The following is a 24,809-nucleotide window of genomic DNA, read 5'->3' on the forward strand; positions in this document are numbered from 1 at the left end:
CAGAGGGAGCAAGAGGCAAAGGAGACCCAGAAACATAAAGCGGAGGCAGAACACAGACAGGGAGCGGGGGACCCAGGGGGTCAGGGGGACAAGGTGGAGGGCCCTGGAGATGTCGGCAGGGGAGTGGGTGGGTGGCGGGGGGAGGCAAGTCTCCCAGGAGGAGACAGGAGGAGACAGTGGTGGGGTCCAGGGGGAGACAGGAGGAGGATGGAGGAGAGAATCAGAGGTGGGAGGGAAGAGAGACCCAGAGGGGCAGGAGCCAGTGTGGACACACCCCAGTGGGGCTGACAGCCGGGGCAGGGGTGGGGGGGGGCCGGGGTCCCATGTGCAGGTTTAGGGGCCCCACTCACTGTGCAGCCTCCAGGGCGAGCATGGCGGTGCTGGGCTGGTTCACTGCCGGGCGCAGCCGCCACCCCTATTTATACCTTGGCCCGGCCCCCTGGGGGCAGGGGTGCCTGAGCTCAGCCCTCCTCGAAAATCCCCTCAGGGAGGGGGTCAGGGAGGGGGCTGGATTGCACAACCTCTTGGTCACGTGGTGGGGAGGGCGGGCCCAGGAGCTGGCTGGATTTGGGGATCCCCACAGTTGGGAGCGGGGGGTAACCCTGAGGGGTGGAAATGAGAGGAGCTGGATTTGGGGGACTCTAAAAGGGGTCCTTGGTTAGTAAAGTGGGGGTCACAAACAGGGGGGTGTGTCCTGAGGAAAACCCAGGCCCAAAGCGGATGAGGACCCTAAGGTGGAAACATCGTGGGTGTGTGACGCCGGAGGGGGGTCCCCTGGGTCGTGGGGAGTGGGAGCCTGTGAGCCGGGGCTGCCCCAGGCCCGGAGGAAACGGGCCAGCACCTGGAGGGCCAGCTGTGGCAGGGAGGGCGCGCAGGGCAGAGCGGAGCTGACAGCAGGGGAGTGGGTGCCCAGAGATGCCCACTCAGGCTCCAGGGGAGACAGGCAGGCCTGGCCTGTGACGGCTGGCCGTGGGGCGGGAGCCCAGGTGTCCTGCACAGAGGGGAGGAGATCCAGTGGGGGATCTGGGGGTCAGGGCCTGACCGTGGACTTTGTCCCCCCCAGACACCAATCACAAAGCACCAGGTAACAAAAGGTCCAAACTTTATTAGTTCTCCACCGGTCCCACCCGGCAAGGCCCTCCTGGGAAGCCTGCGGAGGTCAGAGGTCACCAGGCCTCGGGGCCAGGGGGCCCAAAGCGCCTCAGGAGCTGCTCCTGGTCCTCCAGGTCCTTCCGCACCTTCTTGCGCATGTAGAAGATGGGGCAGTCCCGGCTGCGGGCGGGCGGGTCAGGTCAGGGCCAGGGCTGCACCAGGCCCAATGCCCAGCCCAGGGATGGAGCGGACCGTTCCCAGGACTTTGGCCCCGGCCTGCTGCCCACCCGCCCCCCTCCCGTGTGGGGCTGTTTGCTCAGCGGGCATGGGGGGGGGAGCGATAACAGCGGGTGCCCGAGGAGGCGCTGGGCCACCAGCCGTATATCACCTGTCACCTGGCGTGGGAACCCGCCCCGCCCACCCGTTCCCTGGGGAAAGCCCGGCCCCACCCTGGGGGAGGGGGTCGGTGCAGCCATCTCCCCTGGGGCAGATCCTGGGCGCTCGACCCTGCCCCACCCAGTAGCTTCCCACCCCGACCCCTGGGAGGGCTGGGTGAGCACAGCCCGTTTTGCAGCCACGACACTGAGGGTCAGGGGACTCCGCAGCCAGAAGGGGATGCGGGCGGGGGCTGCTTGAGGCCCTGGAGTGGGGGCGCAGCTCCCAGGCCTGGAGCATGGAGGGGCCCGGGGCCACAGGCTGCGCACCTGGTGCAGATGACGTCCTCGTGCAGGCTGCCCTGACAGCGCTGGCACTGCGTCCACAGGCGCGAGAAGCGCTCCTCCAGGGCGTTCAGGTGCGACACCTGCGGACGGGGGGGGGGGGGGGGGGGGGGGGGGGCGGGGGGCTCAGCAGCAGCCCAGGCTGGCCCCTCGCCCCAACCCTCCCCGAGCCTCACCTCCTTCTGATACAGCTCCGACTCCCGGGCCTTGCAGAACTTGCACACGGCTCCTGGGGGAGGGGGGGCACGGGGGAGCTGGGGCCGAGCCAGGGCCCAGGCCACCCCACCCCTGCCCCTTCCCCGCCCGCTGCCCATCCCGACTTCTGAAAGTCCCCACAGACGGAGAACAAGGGAGAGAGTGTGTGGGGAAAACTCCCTGGGAAACTCCTGGGGCGGGGGGCCGGGACCCTCTTGGGGTGACTACAGAGAGGAGACCCCACCAGGGGAGACCCTAGCTGGGCAGCAGTGCTAGCTTGTGGGCAGGGGCCGGGGACCTCGGGCGCCAGCGGAGGTGGGAGGAGGGCAGGGGCAGGGCCGGGGGCAGGGCTGGGCCCGCTCACCTTGGTGGCTGAGGACAGTGCGGCAGCCGATGCAGCAGCTCTGACGCTTGGCGAAGGCCAGGAGGCCGCCCACCTTGCCGGTGAGCACCGTCTTGCATCGTGTGTGGTCCCCCCCTGCAGGTGAGGGGTGAGAACAGGTGTGGGCTGGTGCCCCCAGTCCCAGGCACCCCTGCCCCCCCCCACCCCGGGCATCCCTTACGCAGCAGCACGGCCTCGGCGCGGCCCTCGCCCAGGATGGGCTCAAAGATGCGCAGGAGCGGCTTGGCGAGCTGCTGCTCCAGGTAGTACTGCGTGTCGATGGGCAGGCTGTGCTCCAGCACGAACAGGGGGTCCTGCGGGCAGAGCGGCAGGGTCACACCAGGACAAGAGCAGTGGGGGGACTGGGGTTGGGACAGAGGACACCGGGGTGACAGGCACTGAGAACAGAGGGCTCCCCCAGCCGTGATTGGGACCATGGTGTGGGCACAGCACTGCCCTGTGGGGAGCGGCATCAAGGAAGGGGGAGAAGGGTTGGGATGGGGTCATAGGTCACTGGGGGTCCCTGGCCACAGGCTCTGTGATCCATGCTGAGGTCCACAGGTGGGGCCCTCAGGTATTCAAGGAAGGGTCAGAGGTCACACGATGAAGGGTGAAGAGGGACAAGAACTGGGTCAGAGGCTGGACAGGAACTAGGGACTGAGGATGGGTGGGGTGTGGGGGTCAGAGGTTACAGACGTCTGGGCAGGATGGAGGAGGATATAGATCTAAGGGACCCAGAGGTTGGAGAAGGAGGGCCAAGGAGACAGAAAGGGACACAGACACAGAGACAGAGAAGGAGGGACGCCCTGTGCAGCGAGGCTGAACCCCTCGCAAGGGGGAGCGAGGGAGAGGTCAGACACTGGGGGTAGGGGGCACCCTCCAGAAGGCACAGGCGGCCTGGGAGCAGAGCATCCTGGAGCCGACGCCCGGGTGTGCTGGGGCGGCTGGCAGGGCCCCACGGGGCCCACAGAGGGAAACACCTTCCCACCGCGGAAAGCAGAAGTGAGAGCGGGGCGAGCAGGGCGGGCTGGGCGGCGGGCAGCCAGGTGGGCTGACCTCGGACTTCATGTAGGCAGCCACGCCCTTGGCGGCCCCGATGATCACGTAGGGGACCCGGTCTCCCAGGCTGGGCGCGCTCCCGGGGTCCCGCTTCCTCATCCTGCGGGGAGACGGTGGGTGAGGGCAGGTGGACAGGGCCAGGAAGTGGTGGGCTCAGCGGGCTGGAGGGGCTATTTCTGGGCGGCCAGGCCCCCAGCGGACCTCTCGGCCAGCTCCACGTGGGCCTGCTTGCCGGCGTAGTCAGCGGCCGCGCGGGTCAGCTCCTTGGTGATGACCAGCTGCGAGATGTCGATGCGGTTGCACAGCAGGTCCGAGATGACGTCCTGTGCGTGGGACACGGCACCCGCGGGGTCTCTGTGGGCCAGATGGGGCATCACCAGTGGCTGCTGAGGGCCAGGCTGGCACCTCCACGCCCCCAAGGCGGGGGACCAGGACAGGCTCCGGGGCTGAGGTCCAGGACCGTGGAGTCCTGCTCAGCCACAGGCTACAACCCCACAGCTGTCCAACCCCACACGCTTTCCACCGCTTCTCACTGAGGAAAAGCGGGCCTGACCCCCTGTGTCCCCAAGAGAGGAGGGGCTGGGCTCCGGGGTCTGAGGGCGGCGGGCTAGGGTCTGGATCCAGGGGTCTCATCTCACACACCGGTCAATGAGCAGGCGGCGAAGTGAGGCGGTGACGAGGTTGGCCACCAGGGGGCAGTTGTCCCTGCGCACAGCCTCCAGGCCCTTGCAGTCCATGCGGTCATGGGTGTCCGGCCGGGAGGAGAAGAGCAGGCCAGCGTAGCGCTTCTTGCTGATGAGCAGGTAAGGGAAGTAGACCTGGGGGGGACCCGTGGCTGAGGCCCCTGAGACTGCAGGGTGTCCAATCCTGAGACACCCCCCAGAAAGTGACAGACAGGTATGGTTCCTGCGATGTGGGATTGGGATGCTTGGGGGACTGGACCCTGAGACCCCAACACCTGAGCTCGGGAACACCATCAGCTTTCCGGGGAACCCCAGACCAGGGTCCCCAAGTCTAAAACAGAGACTGGACAAACCTAGATACAGGCCCTAAACATGAGATCCAGACTTTGGGCTAAAGCCTTGAAAGCCCCAAATCTGGGTCTGGGGCAGAACTGAGGCAGATGGGGGCACCCCCAGAGAGGAGACTAAGGGCCAGAGTGAGCCCCAAGGCAGAGCCCTCCCCAAACTGGGAGGCTCTGAATCCAAGTACAGGGGTGCCCCTGGCCTGACCTGGTTTGAACCCTGGGGATAAAGTCTGGTGAGAACCCCAGACAATGACTCCCTGACCCAGGCCTGGCCCATCAGAGTCCCCACCACCCAGGACAGGACCCCCCCGCCCCCCGGCCACAGGTACAGAGAAACCCCACACCAGAGATGCCCCGATTGTCACAAAGCAGCACTCAGCGTGCAGAGTCCAGGCTTTGGCGGTTTCGATAGCCAAGGCCCCCAACTCAGGAGGATCCGGCAGCAAAATACCTTGACCCTGGGGCCCATGAACCCAAAGAACGGGACACCCAGAGTACCCCGATCAGCACCCCAAAAGGGAGACCCTGCGAATACTGGGGTTTCCCAGATGCTGACCAGGGGAACCCCATATGTAGGCATCTGTGAGCTTTGCAGGCACCCTAAGAGGCCCCCCTGAAACTGCCAAGACCCTCACCTGCCCACCCCAAGCCCAGGGCGAGGGGCACTTACCTTCTCAAACTCCAGCCGGATGGGTGAGGGGAAGTGGCCGGACACCCAGTCTGCAGCCTCCCGCCCCAGAGCCATCGCTTCCGCCACAGAAGAGACGCCAAACCGGCACATGACAGAGTCGGTGTCGCCGTACACCACCTGGTGGGGAGGGGCGTGTGACCGAGAGGCCCCCTGTGCTCCCCGCACCAGGCTCACTCCGGGCAGCGGGCAGGGTGGCCCCTGACCTTGGCGCTGGCGCTGTAGCCGTTCTCCACTGTGTACTTGGACTCCACCAGCTGTTTTGTTTTCTCAATCATCTGGCGGCCAAACCCCGTGACGCTCTGTTGGGGAGATGATCACGCAGTGAGGGCCCAGGAGCCCTGTGCAGTGGACACGAACTTGGGGTCCCACCTCCACGGCTTCTTGTGGGTGTGGGCATGGGCAAGCCATTCTATCCCTTTGTGCCTCAGTTTCCAAATCTGTAAAGTGGGGCTACTAAGCTGCTCCTTAATGGTCTGTTGGGAAGGGCGGGTTCCTGGCACAGAGGAGGAACGGACAGCGTCAAGTGGAGGTGCTGGAGGCAGCAGCAGCCAGCAGCTCGGTGTCTCTCTCTCTCCATGGGGGTGCCGTGACGTGTGGTGACATGGCAGGCAGCTCTTTTTTTAAAATATATATATTTTATTGATTCTTTACAGAGAGGAAGGGAGAGGGACAGAGAGTCAGAAACATTGATGAGAGAGAAACATCGATCAGCTGCCTCCTGCACACCCCCCACTGGGGATGTGCCCGCAACCAAGGCGCATGCCCTTGACCAGAATCAAACCTGGGACCCTTGAGTCCGCAGGCCGACGCTCTATCCACTGAGCCAAACTGGTCAGGGCGGCAGGCAGCTCTTCATGGTGCAAGACCACCGATATTCATGGCTCCTTCCCTCAAAGTCAGCAGGGCCACCCTCCCCCACCCCCCATCTTTGGGCAACTGGTAATGACACTACACAGTCCAATGCCCCCAGGGAGGGGTTTGCACTAGCTCCCTGAAGAAACCATACCTTCCCAACAGTCTTACTTTACAAATAAGGAAACTGAGCCTGGGGGAGGGAGGAGGGGCACAGTAAGGAAAGACGGGTGTGACTCTTCTGTTTTGGTTTGTTTGGATCCAGCCAGAAAAGCTTTGTCTTCTAACTAGAGCATTTAGGCCACTTACATTTAGTGTAATTACTCATTCAATCTGGTCTTCAACCCACCACTTTACTTAATCAGCCTTTTATTTGTTCCACCTGTTCCATGTTCCTTTTGCTTTCCAATTTTTTTCTGGAATGATTCCGTATTTTTTTTTTTTAATATATTTTATTGATTTTTTACAGAGAGGAAGGGAGAGAGATAGAGAGTTAGAAACATCGATGAGAGAGAAACACCAATCAGCTGCCTCCTGCACGCCCCCCACTGGGGATGTGCCCACAACCAAGGCACATGCCCCTGACCGGAATCGAACCTGGGACCTTTCAGTCGGCAGGCTGACGCTCTATCCACTGAGCCAAACCGGTTTTGGCTGATTCCGTATTTTTAAATTATTCCATCCCCTTGCCCCAAAAAACTTGAGACAGAAATACGGAAAGAACTAAGAAACAGAGGAAGGGACTGAGAGGGAAAAGACCTAGAGACAGGGCCAGGAAGCGGCAGTCCCCCCGCCCCCCCCCCCCCCCAGGGAGCCCCGGAGCCCCGGGGGAGCAGAGCTGCCTTTCCCCACCTGGCCTTGCTCAGGGGCTAAGCCTAAGGGCCAAACACCCAGGCGGCTGAGGGAGGCCCAGGGACTGAGGGGCCAATGGCGTTTGGTCAGCCCCTGGGAGTGAGCTTCTAGCCCTCGGAATGTCCTGCCTGGTAAGAGTCTTTGCTCACCTGGGGCCACATGGTATCAGCTTGACCTCTACATGGGCTGAGGACCCAGGTCAGCCACACAGGGGTCAGCCATGCCTACGGGACCAGCCTCCAATAAAAACACTGGCGGGGCGAGCGTCCCTGTGGGCCTCACCCGGGGATGCTGTCACGCGCCACCGAGGGGAGGAATAAGCAGTCCGCACGACCCCACTGGAGACAGCGGACGCTGTGCCTGGTCTCCCGGGCCCTGCCCCACGGCCCTTCTCCTTCGGCTGATTTTAATCTCTCCTTTCACTATATCAAATCATAACTGTGAGTACATGGCTTCTCTGAGTGCTCTGGATCCTTCCCGTGAATCACTGGATCTGCGGGGTCTCGGGGGCACCAGTAACTGCAGGTGGGTGGGAATTCCTCCAAGCCTTTCGCCTAGCGGTGCCTGAGGCCTGACACAATGGCCAGGCAGGGAGGGAGCTCCCCGTGGCTGGAGGTAACCAAGTCTGGACAGGACGACTTTTCGAAGGCCCTCTTGGGCCATGAGCTGAGGCGCCGCTCCCAGCTGGGCAGAACCTCAGAGCCTCTGTGGTCTCGCTGGGGATCTGTTTTCCTGCCCCAGGAGCACAGCTGCCTCCGGTAAACAGGCCTAGGATGCTACTGTGGGTGGGGAGGGAGGCCACGGGCCCAGTTCCTTCTCAGAGCAGAGCACTAACCAAGCACCCACTGATCATCCTCAGTGGGGTCCTCATAGCTGGGGCCGGAGGGGGGACCCTCATGTCTAATCTGATGGTGACCAAGGGCGAGCCTGACTGTGCTGTTGGGTGACCCCCAGCCCTGCCCCCGGCCCCCACCCCCAGCAGAGACTGGCCTTGTTCTCCCAAGCAGGAGGGAGGGGGGCCTGCCCTCCACTCCCCCACCCCCATGGGGACCGGGGAGGATGTGGGCTGGGGTGCAGCTGCTGGGGACATGGGGATGACAGTGGCAGATGAAGAATGAGCAAAGCCACTGCTCTCCCCCACGGCCCTCAGCCTCTGCCTGCCCTGCCCCATCCCACCTGGTTCCTCCCCTGCTCGTGTGTCTGCAGGGCCCTTGGAGATGGCTGCCTTCCTGTACACATTCACGCCTACGGGCATCTGCGTCCCCGATGGGCTGGGCACTGCATGAGGGCAGGGATTCTCACTGGCCTTGCCACTTGCTGGACCCACAGGGCACAAGGCCCGACCGCTGGCAGTCTGGCAAGCATTTGGTGAACAAGGGAACGGACCCATCCCTCAAGCACCCTCTCCAAAGGCCGGCGAGCGGGACAACCTGGGCCCTGACCTCCGGAGGCGGCCCCTCCACGTGGGCCCTGGTTCTCGCAGGAGGGTGCTGTCTGCCCCCAGCTGCCCACCGGGGGGCCTGAGCACTCACCTGGGAGATCTCCAGGCACGGCAGTTTGCCCACCTGGGCGCCAGTGAAGCCGTACACAGAGTTGGCGCTCACTTTTAGTGCCAGCTGCCGCCCGTCCAGGACTTGCCGCCGCAGGGGGTCTGTCTCCCTGGCCAGCTCGGCCTTGGCCCTGGGAGGAGGGGAAGCACGGGCACTCAGGTGGCATCCCAGGTCTCGGGGAGACGAGGCCCGGGTCTGGGCACGCGGTCAGGGTGCCTCTCTGGGAAGGCGTGTGTGGTTGTGTGTGCCGGGTACCGCACAGGGGCGGCAGGCACAGGGGTGAAGGGGAGCTGTCTGGAGGGGCGACTTGTTCTAATTCCCACAGACAAAGTGAAGGTGCCCAGCAGTGCAGGGGTGACCCACGAGGGACAGGGTGACCCACGAGGGAGCCTCAGCAGGTCCGAGCTCTGAGCGGGGGTGGGCGGGGGCGCTGGAGCCCACCTCTTCCGGGCGCTGAGCAGGTTCTCCAGGATCTGGGGCAGCAGCCCCTTCCGCACCGACGCCTTCACAAACTCGTCCCCGGTGGGCGTCTTGATGAACTGGTCCTCAGTCAGGCTGGGTCGGGGGATGGCAGGCGGTGACGCCCGGCCTCCTCCTTGCCCCCCCCACCCGCCTCTCCCCTCCCCACTATTTCTGTTCCCCACCCAACCCGCCTGAGCCTGGCCCGGCAGTCTTGGGGCCCTCATGTCGCAGAGGGCGCCGTACCCCCGTTTCATACCCCAGTTTCTGGGCGGCGCCGGGCCGCAGGAGCGTGGTGTAGCACAGGTTGTGGGCCATCATGATGGACGGGTACAGCGAGGAGAAGTCCAGGGTGGTGATGGGGACGTCGTAGTACCTGGGAGTGCCAGAAGTCAGGGCGAGACCCCTCGCCACCCCACACCAGCCCCGCCCGGCCAGGGGTCTCACCCTTTAAGGGGCTCGATGACCGTGGCTCCCGTGTAGTCCTCGCCGCCCTCTGTCTTCACCACGGGCATCAGCAGCCCCTCGCGCATGGCCTGGCGGGGAGAAGGCAGGAAATGGAGGGTGGGCGCGGACAGGGCAGCCCCATGGGAACAGGCAGAGGGAGTGGCCGCCGCTAGGGACCGAGACCCGCCGGGGCTCTGCCACTGACCTGCCGCAGCAGCTGCGACACCACCTTGACCTGCTGGCCACGGGTGAGCAGGTAGCCGAGGGGCACGCCGGTGACGCGCGCCATCTCCATGGCGTTCACCAGCACCATGAGCCGCTCCAGCAGCCGCAGCGGCAGGAAGGCATCCTTGAGGCAGTACACTGCCAGGCGGCGGCGCGTCTGGTCGTTCCCGTTCTGGGGACAGGCACCGATGGCGTCAGGGGGGCAGGGAGGGGGCCAGGGTCTGGGCGGGGAGCAGGCAGAGGTCAGGGAGTTGACAGGTGGGAGGGAGTCTGAGAGGCTGGTGTGGACGAGAACAGAATCAAGGTCATGTGAGTCGGCAGAAATAGTGACATCCGCAGGCGGGGACAGCGGTTAGGGGCAGGAGGACAAGGTGAAGGTCAGGAGCACAGGTGGGAGGTTGAAGCCCAAGGTCAGGAAGTCGGGTGGAAGGCTGCGGTCAGAGGAGTAGATCAGGGGCAGGAAGGGGGGTCAGAGGTTAGAGACGGGGCAGAGGTGAGAGACCAGGGGCAGGAGTGGGGTCAGAGGTCACGGCTGAGGGTCACCTGCAGGTCGGTGATGATGCTGTGCTGCACGTCCTCCTTCTGCTCCCCCAGGAAGTGGAAGCTCACGGCGTTGAGCGTGTAGGAGCGGAGCTTGTACTCCCGCAGCAGCACCTGGGGCGCAGGCGCAGGGTGGGCACAGGCCCCGGGCAGCGGCCCCACAAGGACACGACCCGCCCCCCCGGCCCGGCCGCACCTGCAGCATGTCCATCTGCACGCGGCCCACCATGCTGACCACCTTGCTGTCCCGCCGGCCGGTCTGCTTCGACTGGAAGGACGAGTCCCGGATGGTGGAGCGCAGGCCAGCCACGCGGCCCAGGAAGGGGAACTCCTGCACCTGAGGGCACAGCAGGTGGGAGCTGCGGACGGGGGTGGGCGCCTGACCCGGGACTCCCAGGCCTGTGCCAGAGGAATGGAGACCAGACCACCCATGACACGCCCCACAACACAGCTCTTCCGGCTGGGAGGGGACGGGGGCAGGGGCTGGGCGGGTGTGGTCTAGAGGGGAGGACAGGAGACCGAACGGGGAGAGCCAGGGGCCCGAGGGCTGTGAGGGTAAAGGGGGCAAGGACGGCTCCAAGTGGCTGGAGGGCCACACCCAGATGGGGAGCCGGAGGAGCAGATGGGATGATGCTCAGCTCAGTGGGAAGGTGGTGGGTGCATGGGGTGAGGGCCTGGAGAAGGGCCGGGTGGGAGCACAGGGTTGGCACAGAGAACCAGGTCTGGGGTCAGGAGAGGCGTCTGCCCTGGAGACGGTGGTCTGGGAGTGATCAGGGCCCAGGGGTCCTCAAACTACGGCCCGCGGACATTTATCCGGCCCGCCAGGTGCCGCTGCCTGTCCTGCTTAGCAGCGGACTCATCCCGGGCCCGCAGTGCGCATAGGAATTTGTTCATAGTTTTTTTTTAAAACTATAGTCCGGCCCTCCAACGGTCGAGGGACAGTGAACTGGCCCCCTGTTTAAAAAGTTTGAGGACCCCTGGATCAGGCAGAGAGCAGCGGCCTGAGCTGGGCTGGAGCAATGGGGCGGGGCGGGGTTGGGGGGAGCCCTGACCCAATATGCCTAGATCCTCAGAACAAGGGGCGACTTGAACAGACAGGCGCAGAGGCAGGGCGCAGCAGAGGCGGGAGAATGCCATCTGAACCCAGGAACCCTGAGGCCACCAGACGCCGGAGAGGCCCAGAGGGCACTGAGCCTGCGGCACCCGGATCTTGGACTTCCAGCCGCCAGGCAGCCCTAGTGAACTGACACACCTCATACCCTGTGCCGAGATGCAATAAGCATCCGGGTTTCACCACATACTTCAAGGAACACCCCCTATTTCCTTATTCGTTTTTTAAAAGATTCTTTTAATTGCTTTTTAGAGAGAGAGGAAGGGGTAGGAAGAGAGAGAAACATCGATGTGAGAGCAGAACATTGATCAGCTGCCTCCTGCATGCTCCCCACCAGGAATCGAGGCCACAACCCGGGCATGTGCCCGGACTGGGAATCGAACTGGCAACCTTTCCACGCACAAGACAACATGCAACCAACGGAGCCACACTGGCCAGGACCCCATTTCCTTACTTTATTTATTATTATTTTTTAATCCTCACCCGAGGATATTTTTTCCACTGATTTCTAGAGAGAGATGGAAGGGAGGAAGGAGGGGGAGAGAGAGAAACACCGACATGAGAGAGACATATAGATTGGATGCCTCCTGCAAGTGCCCCTACGGGGGCTGGGGAACCTGCACCTGAGGTATGTGCCCTTGACCGGGAATAGAACCTGTGACCCTTTGGTCCAGAGGCCAGCACTCTAACCACTGAGCCAACCAGCCAGGGCCCCATTTCCTTATTTGTTGCTGACGTGTGTGAAAATCTAGAATATTGGGCCCTGCACCCTGCACGCACAGCCTGACCTCTGAAGGCACAACATAAACACCCTCCTAGCCGCCGCACGCACCCGGTGACCTGAACTCTGAGCAGAGCAGGGACAAGACAGCAGGGACAGGAGCTGCTGGGCGGCAGGGGCAGAGCCAGGTGGACCTCCGTGGGGACAGAGCCACGGGGGTGGGGGGGAGGGGGAAGGTGTAGGTGTTGTCTGAGGCGAGCCCACCCCCCACCCCCGCCCCGCCGTGGCCTGCCCTACCTTGAGGTGCTGGGCCCGGGAGATGAGGTACGGAAGGTCGAAGTTCTGGATGTTGTAGCCGGTGATCACGTCAGGGTCTACGGTGCAGATGAAGGCCGACCAGGCCTGGCGGGGGGGCGGAGGCACACTCAGGGTCACTCTGCTTGGCCTCCTAGTCACCCCCCTGCCACGGTCCCTCCCGCTCCTGGAATGTTCTGGAAGCCCCCAAAAGCAGTCCTGGAGCCCTCCCGCTTGTGGTGCTTCTGGAAATAACTGTTCTCCCCTCAATGTGAAGGGATCCGAACTCTTGGACGTGAGTCTCAGGATCAGGAGAGCTCAGAAAATGACCGCAAGCCTGGGCTATGAAGGTTTGGGTGGGGGGTGTGCAGGAAAACGGGGGGACGAGGAACGAGAGTCACCTGGAGCAGCTCCTCCTCCCGCTCGTAGCTCTGCACCTGGGCCCCCAGGATGGGGGCGCAGGGCCGCAGGGTGAGCGCCAGGCGCAGGAAGGGTTCTGGCTCGCCCCAGCGCAGGCCCAGTGAGCAGATCTGGATCACGGGGTCCCGCTCGGGCTCGGGAAAGATGCCTGCACAAGGAGGCAGGGAGGGGATGTAGGGACCTGACCCCTCCTCGCCCTCAGGACACACCAGGGGGCTACACCTCTAAATCTCCCCTGGCCTGTCCACCCCTCTCCGTCCCAACTGCCTACAGACGCCGCCAGATCCATCCTGGCTCCCCTCTGCCTTCATCTCCCCCACACAGATGGGGATGGTCCTGCCCCAGGACCTTTGCACTTGCTGCTCTCGCTGCAGAAATGCTCTCCCCACCCCCACCCCGTCTGAAGCCCCCTCACGCAAGCCACCCTCGCATCTTATAATGACCCGAGCACCCGCATGTTTACTCCCTCTTCCGCAGAAGCACAGGGACTCCCTGGGCGAGGCTGGCAAGTCACTGATCTACAGGGAGGGAAGGGGAGCCCACGGCCTGGGGGCAGACCTTTGCGGCCAGCGCACTCGATGTCAAAGCTGAGTACCCGCAGGGGTGCGATTCGCTGCCACTCCCCTTCTGGCGGGTGACTGACCACGTCTGACCACAGTACGTCTGCCTCCAGCTGACACAGTGTGGCCTGTGGGGACAGGCGTGTCAGTGGCTGCTGGGTCCCCGGCTCCCTGTCCCGCACCCCTGGCGGGTTCCTACCTTCCCCTCCGACCTCAGGACATATTTCCCAGCAGGCAGTTCCAGCCAATTGCAGCCCACGATGTCCGCGTCCACCATGAACCTGGAGGGGGATGAGGTCAGTGGGCCGAGACCAACTGGGGGGAGTGGGGCGGAGGGTGGAGGAGCGAGGTGGGGGCTGGTACCGGATCTCAAAGTCAACGTTGGCCTCATAGGGTGCAAAGCTGGGGGTTCCCAGGCCTGCCACACGAACTCCCTGCTCCAGGAGGCGGCGTGCGGGGGCCACGAGGCGGGGCAGTGCCAGGGTGATGCGCAGAAACGGCGAGGGGCCGTGCCCATGGTACCCGAACATGCCTGCGGGGGACAGAGGAGGCTGGCACCGGTCCAGAGGGACCCCACCGGCTCAGCCCCGGGTGGCACTTACTCTCCCGGGAGCACAGCTCCACGGCCAGCACGGCCGGCCCCTTGAGCTCCTTCCCCGCGCGCTGGTCCCGGCTGATGGCCCCGTTCAGCTCCCGCTGCAGGTCACCCAGGTGCTCGGGCCCAAAACCTGGGGGTGGGAGGGCTGGTCAGGAGCGCAGGGGCCGCCAGGTGGTCAGGAGTAAGAGGCATCTTCTGGGCCGGGGCCACTCACCCGGGGGCGCTGGGGTGTAGAAATAGGGGGCGAAGCCGTGGATGTGGCAGCAGACGGAGATGCCCTCATCAGTGACCCCAAAGGCGCGGAGCACAGGCACGGAGCTGTGGGATGGCGGAGGCGCCCCCGGCAGGGGCCGTGCTGGGCCTGGGGGTGTGACAGGTAAGGCAGGTGTCCCTCAGATTCCTCAGAGGCTCGCCCCTGCCCCCCCTGCACTGGGAGCACAGCCCCCATTCCTGCAGCTTGAAGCCTTCAGCCCCCACCAGCTTCCGCATGGGCCGTCTCAGCCTTTCTACTTCCACCTGCCCCTGTGATCCATTGCCCACCCACAGCTAGAGGGAGCCCCCGCCTGTTCATGAAAAAAAATATTTGAAAAAGGAAAATCAACCTGACGTGTTGTATGTGATGTTATGAACTTGAACACGGGTGCAGGTTTGTGCAATCACCACCAAAATTGGGGATTGACCTGCAACCCCTGCAACTGAGGTACATGCCCTTGACCGGAATCGAACCCGGGACCCTTCAGTCCTCGGTCTCACGCTCTATCCACTGAGGCAAACTGGCTAGTTGTCATTCTAAATAGCTCCCCTGAGCTGCCCCTTTGCAGTCATAGCCCCCCCCCACCCCCCCGCCGCCAGCCCCTGGCACATGAACCCTGACCCCCTCACCAGACTGCTGCCCGGTCCCTCCCTCACACAGCCCTGGTCTCCCGGGTGGGGACTGCCTGGGACAGCTCCTCCCACACAGAGCCAGAGGGGCTGACCCGGGCCCCACTCCGCCCAGGAGCCCAGGGCCCCACCTGCCACCCACCGGGCCTGTCCCCAAACTCACCCACATAATGGTCGATCTCCAACTGCTGGAAGATGAGGGGTTCTGTCTGGGGGTCCAGGGGGGGTGGGGAGGGCCGAAGCCAGCGGGCATCTCTGGCTGTCGGGGAGAAGTGCCCTGGGGGGCGGGAATGACAAGGTGCTAAGTGGAGCCGTGATCCTCCCTCAGACCTAAGTAACCACCCTCCCTCCCGGCACAGCCCAGGAGGCTTCCCAAAATGAAAAAGGAAAGTCAAGTGGAGGTGGTGGTTTAGATCAGGCAGGAAACTAGGAAGAGATTGCCAAGTCGAGGGGTCAAGGTCAGAGTAAAAGCAGCAGGCAACAGAAGGGGCATACTGCATGGGGTCAAAGGTCAGCCCTTTGTGGAGCTCAAAGTGGACCAGAGGTTACAGGTCGGCTCTGTGGCTGACTCTCAGTTCAGAGGCAAGAAGGGTGGGGGTGCAGGGGGCTCCCACTCCAGGTCTCACGGTCGGCAGCCCCCTCCTGGGCCGACTGCAGCTCCTCCTCCAGCTCCTGCAGCCTGCGCTCGGCCTCCATCTCCTCCATCAGCGCCAGCTCCTCCTCAAACTGGGATGGCCGAGGGGCCTCATCCTCATCCCAGAGGCCCCCGCGGGCCCGTTTCGGGGGCACCCCGGCCCCGGCCCCCGGGCTCGGCCGCCGCTTGTCATACATCCTGGGGGCCAGTGGGGGCGGGGTGAGGGCTCCTGTCTTCCCCACGGCCTCCCGCGCACCCATGGCCTCAGAGGGCCTCCACCCGCAGGCTCACAGGAGCTGGTGCATCCCAGACGCTCAGGCACCATCAGTGTAACTACACCCGCTCCCACTCCCCTAACCCTTTCCTCACATGCCCGAGCCCTCCACATCCTTTTACCTGTTCACTTGCCCCCTGCAGACCGCAGGTCATGGGCCCCGCACGCCCTGCCCCCCTCTCTGGCACAGACTTGGTCCTTAGCTCCCCCCTTTCTTTCCTACCAGATGCCCTGGATACCCTCGCCTACCCATCACCCATCATCACCCACTAGCCAGGCCTCTGTTCACCAAGCGGCTGGGAAGTGCCTCCTCGGGCCAGTCACTGTGCTGGGCGCCAGGGAGTGGCCCGAAACACCAATCTGACCAGGTCCCTTCCCAGCCGAACACACTTCAGAGGCTCCCCTCCCGTTTAAACACAAAAACAAAAGCCCTTTTTATTTTGAATGTGCACCATTCCCCGACTCGACTCCCCAAGCCGCAAGGTACTGCCACCTTTGCTTCCACTCCCTCTCTATTCCCGTATGTAATAGGCACGTATCAGTCATAACTTACGTATGTTTCTAAGTCTTCTTAATTGTAACCTACCAGAAATTATTTTGGGGGCATATTTATTTTATTTTAAAATATATATTTTATTGATTTTTTTACAGAGAGAAAGGGAGAGGGATAGAGAGTTAGAAACATCGATGAGAGAGAAACATCGATGAGAGAGAAACATCGATCAGCTGCCTCCTGCACACCCCCTACTGGGGTTGTACCTGCAACCAAGGTACATGCCCTTGACCGGAATCGAACCTGGGACCCTTCAGTCCGATGCTCTATCCACTGAGCCAAACCGGTCAGGGCTTGGGGGCACATTTTGACAAGATATATATATATATATATATATATATATATATATAAAATCCTCACTTAAGGATATTTTTCCAATGATTTTTAGAGAGAGTGGAAGGGAGAAGGAAAGACAGAGAGAAATACTGATGTGAGAGAAACACATTGATTGGTTGCCCCCTGCATGCAACCGAGGTACGTGCCCTTGACTGGAATCAAACCCGGGACCCTTTGGTCCACAGGCTGATGCTCTATCCAATGAGCCAAAAGGGCTAGGGCTTGACAAGATATATTGATATAAAGGTACACATCCTCTGGTAGACTGAAGACTGTACTCAGGTTAAGCCTATTCGATTTGGTAACTTCACTGTGGTTCAGTAAGAGAATATTCTAAGGAAATACACACTCAAGTATTCAGGGGTCAATGGCCATGATGTATTCAAGCTATTCTGAAAGTGTTTTTTTTAAAGGGTGCATGCAGATCATAACATCAACAGGGTAAAATGTGAAAACAGGTGAAGCTGGGTGAAGGGTAAACAAGTGCTCTTTGTCGTATACCTTCCTATACATTTGAAACTATTAAAAAAGAAAAAGTTGTAGCCCTAGCCGGTGTTGCTCAATGGATAGCGTTGGCCCGTGCACGGAAGGGCCACCAGATCCATTCCGAGTCAAGGGCACGGACCTGAGTTGCAGCTTTGATCCCCAGCCCCAGTCGGGGCATGTGCGAGTGGCAACCAATCAATGTGTCTTTCTCACATAAATGTTTCTCTCTCTCCCTTCCTCTCTTTCACTGTCTCTAAACATCAATGGAAAATATCCTTGGGTGAGGTTAATATGAAAGGAAAAAAGGAAGGGAGGGAGGAAGAGTGGGGGAAAGAGAGAAAGAAATGAAGAATTGTGAAACAGTACAGGTCTCCCATGGCTGAGACAGAGGATTATAGAAACCTACAGCAGATCCCAGGCCCAGATGGGAGGGAGGAAGGGGCTAGGGACACATCAGCTGTCCCAGGTTCAAGGGGACACCTCTGGATCCCATAACTATCCTCCAGATCCAGTCTCTCTTTGGTCCTTTTTTTGCAACACATCCTTTGTCTTGGAGGCACCACAAGCCGACAAGCTCAAGACTTCATTTCCCAGGATGCACAGCTAGGTGGCGGTCACATGATCAAGTTCTAGCTCATGGACTTGGGGTGACTGAAAGGAGGGTGACTTTCAGGACAGCCTGAAGAGGAAGCCTGCCCTCCATCCTCTTTCTTCCCTCTTCCAGATGCTGGAGCGTGAATGTGGTGGCAATGAGCCAACCTTGACCACCAGGACAAGGGCAACATTGCCGGGAACACAGAGCTACAAGATGGAAGGAACCTGGGCCCTCAACAGCCTCTGGAGCACACCTGCCTACCTTTGGATAATTATGTGGATAAACAGATTTGTATCATGTCTGGGTCACTGTGCTTTGGAACCTCTTTGTTACAGAGTTTAGCCCAGACCAGTGGTCGGCAAACGGCAGCTCTGGAGCCACATGCAACTCGCGAGCCGCGGTTTGCCGCTCTGTTGACTAATGAGTTTGCCGACCACTGGCCTAGACCATGACATCACAGAAAAATTCTGGACCGGGATGTATTTCAGCAAATGCTGGTCCACAATGGAATTATTTCTCAGCATTAAAAAGGAGGCAGTAGCCCTGGCCGGTTTGGCTCAGAGGATAGAGCGTCAGCCTGTGGACTGAAGGGTTCCGGGTTCGATTCTGGTCAAGGGTGCATGCCCAGGTTGTGGATTCGATCCCTAGTAGGGGGGTGCCAAGGAGGCAGCCAATCGCTGATTCTCTCTCATCATTGATGTTTCTATCTCTCTCTCCCTCTCCCTTCCTCTCTTGAAATCAATAAAAAAAAAAAAATAATTTTTTAAAAAAAGGAGGCAGTTACTGATATACACACAGGATGGATGTATCGCAAACGTGTAAAAGAAACCAGACACACGAGTGCACACTGGGGAAGTTGGAGTGACTGCAAATGGATAATGGAAATGTTCTAGAACTAGAGAGAGGTGGTGGCTGCACAAGACCGTGAATGTCCTAAATGCCACTGACTGTGCACTTTAAAATAGTTAATTTCGCCCTAACCGGTTTGGCTCAGTGGATAGAGCTTCGGCCTGCAGACTGAAAGGTCCCGGGTTCGATTCCGGTCAAGGGCATGTACCTTGGTTGTGGGCACATCCCCAGTAGGGGGTGTGCAAGAGGCAGCTGATCGACGTTTCTCTCTCATCGATGTTTCTAACTCTCTATCCCTCTCCCTTCCTCTCTGTAAAAAATCAATAAAATATTTTAAAAAATAAAATAGTTAATTTCACCTCAATTTTCTTTCCTTTTTTTTGGTTAATCTTCACCTGAGGATATTTTTCCCATTCCTCTTCGGAGAAAGTGGGAGGGAAGGAAGAAGAGAGAAACATTGATGTGAGAGAGACACATCGACTGGTGCCTTCCGCACGCTCCCTGATTGGGGTGGGGAGCAAACCCCAACCCAGGTACGAGTCCGTGACCAGATAGCGAGCCTGCGACCCTTTAGTGCGCAGGCTGACACTCTAATCCCCGAGTCACACTGGCCTGGGCTCACATCAATTTTTAAAAACTGAGGATATATTGTACGACGGTATTACACAGAGTTCTAGAATTGACTAACCTCTGGGGCTAGAAATCAGGCTAGTGGCTGCTTCTGGTGGGAGAGACTGACTGGGGAGGGGCACGGGGGACTTTTCTGGGGCGATGGAAACATACTGTACATCCAACTGTACGCTTGAGACCGTGCATGTCCCTTTATGTAAATTAGACACCAATTAAAAACATAAAAGGGGGGAGGCCATAATTCCACATCCAGGGGTTTATGCTGCAGGTATATTATCGCATGATGGAAAACTGCATTTACGAGGTTATTTCCGGCGGCACTGTTTGCCATCTCAAAAGATTGGAAACCACCTAAATGTTCTCCCCTGGGGGACTGTTTGAATAATCCCATTAATTCCGCCCCGTGGAATATTATGCAGCTGGATAAAGGAATGAGGAAGCGCTCTGTGTACTGATACAGAGGGCTCTCAAAGACACATTGTTAGGGCGAGAAAGCAAGGTACAGAACGGTGTACTCAGAGTGTTATCTTTTGTACGCAAAAAGTTGTTTAAGAAAATGTGGGGCACAGGAAGCTGAGGGGCTTACAGGAGCCCAGAGGAGAGGCCAGGCCTGGCCTGGCGGAGGAAGGCACAGGGGGCCCACTGGCTGCCCTGGGTCAATGGGCTGTGGCCAGCGGGGCATGGTGGGAGGGGAGGTGTCACCAGCAGCGAAGTGGAGGTTCCTTTGCTAGGTCCCTATCCCAGGCACCATCCTAAATGCACCTGTCAGGCAAGGCAGCATTAGAAGGAAGGAGGCCCCTGTGTGTTCCCTCCGCTGCCCTGGCACCAGACAGGAAGGAGCTTGGCAAAGTCTGTACTCCCTTCTCGGCCCTTCCGTAGCAGATCATGCCCAGCGCCTGCAGCAGTAACCAACGCTGAGTGCCCACTCGGGTCAGGTGCTGGTTCCTCTGTGACCCGCACTCCCTCAGTGTTCGCACTGCACTTCACCTAATCTCAGGGCATTTTGTGGGGTTTTTTTGTGTGTGTTTTTAATTGCTTTTAGAGATAGAGAAAGGGAGAGGGAGAAAGAAGCTACAATGTAAAAGAGAAACATCCATCAGTCGCCTCTTGTATGCACCCCAACCAGGGATCAAACCCGCCACCTGGGCATGTGCCCTGATGGGAACGGAACCCACAACCTTTTGGTGCACGGGAGGATGCTCCAACCAACTGAGCCACACCAGCCCGGGCTCACCTCACGGCTTGAAGTGCCATCTCCATGCCGATCGCTCCTGCCTTTGTGTCCCTGGCCCAGACCTCTCCTCGGGCTCCAGGCTGACCGGTCCAGCTGCCCACTGTGAGGCTGTCTCTTCGGGCACCTCAGACTCCAAAGCCAGCCCCTGATCTCCCCCCAGACCTGCTCCTTGCACCTCATGGTCTCCCCCTATTCAATAAATGACAGCTCCCATCAGGCCAACAACTGTGGAGTCACCCCGACTTCTCTCTTCCCCTCAGACCACGTGCTCACTCTGTCTGCAAATCCCGTCAGCTCTGCCTCCCAGGAGACCTAATTCCCACAGCTTCTCAGCCCCCACCTACGGGCCTGGCCCCTCTGTTCTGTAAGACTGTGGTTGGCTTCTTTATTTTGCGCATTGCTGTTTGTTTGTCTCCCCCTGCTGGAAGATGAGCTGTGCCGGCCAGGATCCGTCTGTTTGTTTACTGAACTAAGACAGGAGTCTACAAGTGTCTGACACACAGAGGGTCCTCGAGAAATACCTGTTGAATGAGTAAAGAGCCTCTCCAGGGCTCCCTCATTCCACCCTGCCCCCCGGTGTATTCCCCACACAGCAGTCAGAAGGATCCTGTACAAATATGTCAGATCAGCCCATCCCTCCTCTGCTCAGAGCCCACCCCGGGGCCCATCTCGTGCTGAGTTAAAGTCCTCTTCATGGCCCCCAAGACCTCTTCATGGCCCCCAAGACCTTGCACGATCACCTCGTTTCCTTTCAGACACCACCTCCCACTCTCTCCCCCCTGCTCACTAGGCTCCAGCCACTTGCCTCCGCTCTGCTCTTTAATCCCTCCAGGCTTAGTCCCTGCCTCAGGACCTTTGCACCGGCTGCTCCCTCTGCCCTGCCAGATGTTCTCCCCCAGATGGCGCTATGGCATCTTCCCTCCCCTCCTGCAGGTCTTTGTTCAAATGTCACAGTCTCAGTGAGGCCTGTTTAAAAGTGCAACCCCAGCCCTAACCGGTTTGGCTCAGTGGATAGAGCGTCGGACTGTGGACTGAAAGGTCCCAGGTTCGATTCCGGTCAAGGGCATGTACCTTGGTTGCGGGCACATCCCCAGTAGGGGGCGTGCAGGAGGCAGCTGATCCATGTTTCTCTCTCATCGATGTTTCAAACTCTCTATCCCTCTCCCTTCCTCTCTGTAAAAAAATCAATAAAATATATTTTAAAAAAATAAATAAAAATAAAAGTGCAACTCCACTGCCCCATGCTGACACTCTCCAACCCCTTTCCCTGCTTTCTTTTCTTTTCTTAAATATATTTTATTGATTTTTTACAGAGAAGAAGGGAGAGGGATAGTTAGAAACATCGATGAGAGAGAAACATTGATCAGCTGCCTCCTGTACACCTCCTTCTGGAGATGTGCCCACAACCAAGGTACATGCCCTTGACTGGAATGGAACCTGGAACCCTCAGTCCGCAGGCCAACGCTCTGTCCACTGAGCCACACCAGTTAGGGCCCTGCTTTATTTTTCTTGATGCCACTTACCACTGTCTGGTGCCCTGCGTCAGTTCTCCGAGTTCTCCAAGTGTGTGTGGTCCCTGGATTAGCAGCTTGAGCTCTGGGTGGGAACTGGTTGGAATGCTAACTGTCAGGCCGTTGCCCAGACCAACTGAATCCGGCCCTCGGGAGTGGGGTCCAGCACTCGGCACCCACGTCTGAGAACCACTGCGTATCAGTCTTAACTTGCGGCCTGTCCCCACAAGGAGAACGGGAGCTCTGAGAGCAGGGACTTGATCTTTTGTTTCCTGCTACATCTCATGCACCCTGACGAGCGCCTGGGACAGAGCACATGCTCAATAAACAGCTCCCAAAAGAACGATGGAGGGCCCTCATGGAATTGTCACAAAGACTTCTGAGGTCGGTGCCTTGGAGCTACGGGGCAGAGGGACCATCCAACACACACACAAGTACTGGGACCCAGGCCCAGAGAGGTGAAGCTACCTGCTCAAGGCAGCACAGGTAGCTCAGAGGGAAAGCCAGGGTCCAGCCCAGGCAGGCACACTGTACTCCAGAACGCCAGCCTCCGGGCGCGCCGGGTAAGGTACACAGGTGAACTGCCCTCTGCCCAGCAGGCAGAGACCGGGCCTCCCTGACTCCCGCTGCCCTTGTCCTGTCGGAGGCCATCAGCCTGTGTCTCAGACAGGGACCCCTCAGAGCGTAAGGCAGGGTCTGGAGCTTCTCTGAGTCGCCAGCATCACCCAGCACCGGGCATGGCCTTGGGAAGTGTTTGCTGAATAAAACCCTCCTTTTCCTCGGCCACCTTACTCCTCTGAATCCTCGGAGACTCAGCTGTGGTGCAAGGCCTCCAGACTGACCCTCTGCCCCCTCGGGGCTCCCACAGCGCCTTGTGCTACTTTTGTTATTGCACATGTGCACCCCAAGCTGGGAGTGCTTCAGGCTGTGAGCGCCCCCAAAATAGGGCCAGGGTCTCGCTCAAGTCGGGGTCTCCAGCACAGTGCCAGTTTAGACTGCTCTCGAGTGTCACCAACCCGTGAGTCTTCCCTGAGCCCCAGCTCCTGGGTGGAGAGTTCCTGTCTGTCTCCCACCCGAACTGAATTTTCACTGGTTCCCTTGTGCCCAGCAAAGGGCCTGCCACAGAGCAGCTGACTGAAGGCCTGAAGAGAGGCAAGAGCACTGTCCAGGAGGGAAGGGCATGGCAAAGGCCCCAGTGGGGAAGGAAACTCTCTAAGAGATGCGGGGGGGGGGGGGAGTGGAGGAGGAGACTGAGACAGGGCAACAACAGATTCTTGGAGTAGGTGGGGCTGCAACGCTAGGACACTGACATCACCCTGCTCTCTCTAAACCCTGCCACTCACTCCATCTAAGCTTTGCCTACGGAGTGGCATCCCCAAACCTGCTCTCCCTCAGCCTTCTCCATCCAGCCGGTTGCTCCGCTTCCAACAGCCCCAAGTCTTGCTGGCTCAGACCCCACAGACAACCTGAGCCTGACAGATTCCTTCCACCTGCTTGCCTCCTGGCTCGTCTCCCTCCTTCCCACTCCTGCTCCTGCTACCATTCCATCTTCACTCAGCAGGCAAGTTTCTCAAAACGTAGGGCGGCTCAGGTGGCTCCAAGGCTAAAAACCTCCCATGACGCCCTACTGAACCCAGAATAAAAGCCAACCCCCCTCAGCAAGGTTCACAAGGCCCTGCAGTGGTTCTCAACCTTTCTAATGCCGCGACCCTTTAATACAGTTCCTCGTGTTGTGGTGACCCCCAACCATAAAATTATTTTCGTTGCTACTTCATAACTGTAATTTTGCTACTGTTAATGAATCGTAATGTAAATATCGCGACCCACAGGTTGAGAACCGCTAGCAGGGCCGCCTAAGACCATCGGAAAACACAGATATTTACATTACGATTCATAACAGTAGCAAAATTACAGTTATGAAGTAGCAACGAAAATAATTTTATGGTTGGGGGTCACCACAACAGGAGGAACTGTATTAAAGGGTCGCGGCATTAGAAAGGTTGAGAACCACTGCCCTACAGGATCTGCTTCCCTACCTCGTCCCCACCCTCACCTGTTCCCTTCCTACCTCAGGGCCTTGGCACTTGATGGTCCCTCTGCACCGTTTCTCTTTACATAGCTGACTTCTCTCCAATGTCACTTTCCCTGAGAGGCCATTCCCGCCCACTCCAGTCAAAGCAGCAGGCCACCCTGCTTACTCCACTTCGGATAAGGCATCGGAGCCCGAAAGCACTGCTTTACCTTTACTACTTATCACTGGCCCTCTGACGGTCCTGTCCTGGGGCAGGAACCCTGTCTCACTAGTTCCTGCAGCAGCCCCTGCTTCTATAACACTGTCTGGCACCGAGTACTCAGTATTTGGTGAATAAAGTATGACACCATGCCCCCACGTGCACACTTCAGTCCTCTAATGCCACCGGGATCCGGTGCCCCAAAGAGCCTCCAGAGTGCGTGCCTCATCTCGCCCCGGGACCGGGTGCCCATCGCTGGGCCCCCAGGTGCAGGCCAAGGTACCCCCGCCCCCAACATCTCCCCGCGCGCCCCCGCCCAGCCCCCGAGCCAAAGGGGTCCCTCCCGCCGCCACGCCCTAGCGACCCCTCACGACCCTCTCTCAGGCCTACGTGCCGGCTCCCCAAGCCCCCTTCCCTGCCAGGCAGGGTCCTCAGCAATCCCCCTTGTCCCTTTACTCACCCGCTTCAAACAGCGTTTCCCGCCACGGGATGCGCCGCCGTGACCCCTGACTCCAGCGCGCGCAGGCCCAGAGCCGCGGCGCGCAGAGCCGGCCACGCCCCTCCCGCCCAAATAGGGCGAGACCACGCCCACCATGGCACCTGGCCACACCCCGTTCTTCCAACTGGGGAAAGGCCACGCCCCCTCCTTCCAATTGCAGGCAAATTCTCGCAAAACCCGCCCCCTATTGACTTATGCCACCCGAAGCCACGCCCCTCCTTGCGGAAGCTTCGCAGCCCTGTGAAGGCTGCGCGCGCAGCCACCCTGGGGCCCCACCCCCACCAGCCCTCGGGCGCTGCGC

At 59.8% G+C, this 24,809-nt stretch overlaps 1 protein-coding gene across 2 annotated transcripts; it reads right to left on the bottom strand.

Moving 5' to 3' along the window:
* Window positions 1–1,084: 1,084 nt before the first annotated feature.
* On the bottom strand, window positions 1,085–24,540 carry POLD1 (DNA polymerase delta 1, catalytic subunit). 2 transcript variants are annotated; one of them, XM_080644949.1, is made up of 27 exons: window positions 24,470–24,540; window positions 15,303–15,508; window positions 14,840–14,953; window positions 14,009–14,155; window positions 13,799–13,924; window positions 13,560–13,728; window positions 13,396–13,477; window positions 13,195–13,324; window positions 12,618–12,784; window positions 12,220–12,324; window positions 10,287–10,427; window positions 10,094–10,204; window positions 9,531–9,722; window positions 9,326–9,414; window positions 9,138–9,254; window positions 8,861–8,974; window positions 8,402–8,549; window positions 5,369–5,464; window positions 5,145–5,282; window positions 4,090–4,265; window positions 3,649–3,801; window positions 3,445–3,547; window positions 2,570–2,702; window positions 2,371–2,484; window positions 1,988–2,040; window positions 1,797–1,894; window positions 1,085–1,272 (listed from the first exon to the last, which is right to left on the bottom strand). In XM_080644949.1, exons 2-27 carry the CDS (start codon window positions 15,505–15,507, stop codon window positions 1,167–1,169), a joined length of 3,327 nt encoding a protein of 1,108 aa, XP_080501075.1. In that variant the 5' UTR covers window position 15,508; window positions 24,470–24,540; the 3' UTR covers window positions 1,085–1,166. The 2 variants fall into 2 exon arrangements, with proteins under 2 accessions (XP_080501075.1, XP_080501074.1); XM_080644948.1 differs by lacking the exon at window positions 24,470–24,540 and adding an exon at window positions 20,268–20,419.
* Window positions 24,541–24,809: the final 269 nt, after the last annotated feature.

This window comes from Plecotus auritus (genome assembly GCF_963455305.1).
Source record: "Plecotus auritus genome assembly, chromosome: 10".
Taxonomy (NCBI): Eukaryota; Metazoa; Chordata; class Mammalia; order Chiroptera; family Vespertilionidae; genus Plecotus; species Plecotus auritus.

Bases quoted from the DNA above. Each gene is read 5' to 3' on its own strand.
- POLD1 (XM_080644948.1), bottom strand. From the start codon at position 20,293: ATGGAGATGGCACTTCAAGCCGTGAG. The intron at 10,205-10,286 runs GTGCGGCCGGGC...CCTGCGCCCCAG, and splicing joins TGCAGATGGACATGCTGCAG to GTGCTGCTGCGGGAGTACAA. The intron at 1,895-1,987 runs GTGAGGCTCGGG...CCCCGTCCGCAG, and splicing joins CGGAGCTGTATCAGAAGGAG to GTGTCGCACCTGAACGCCCT.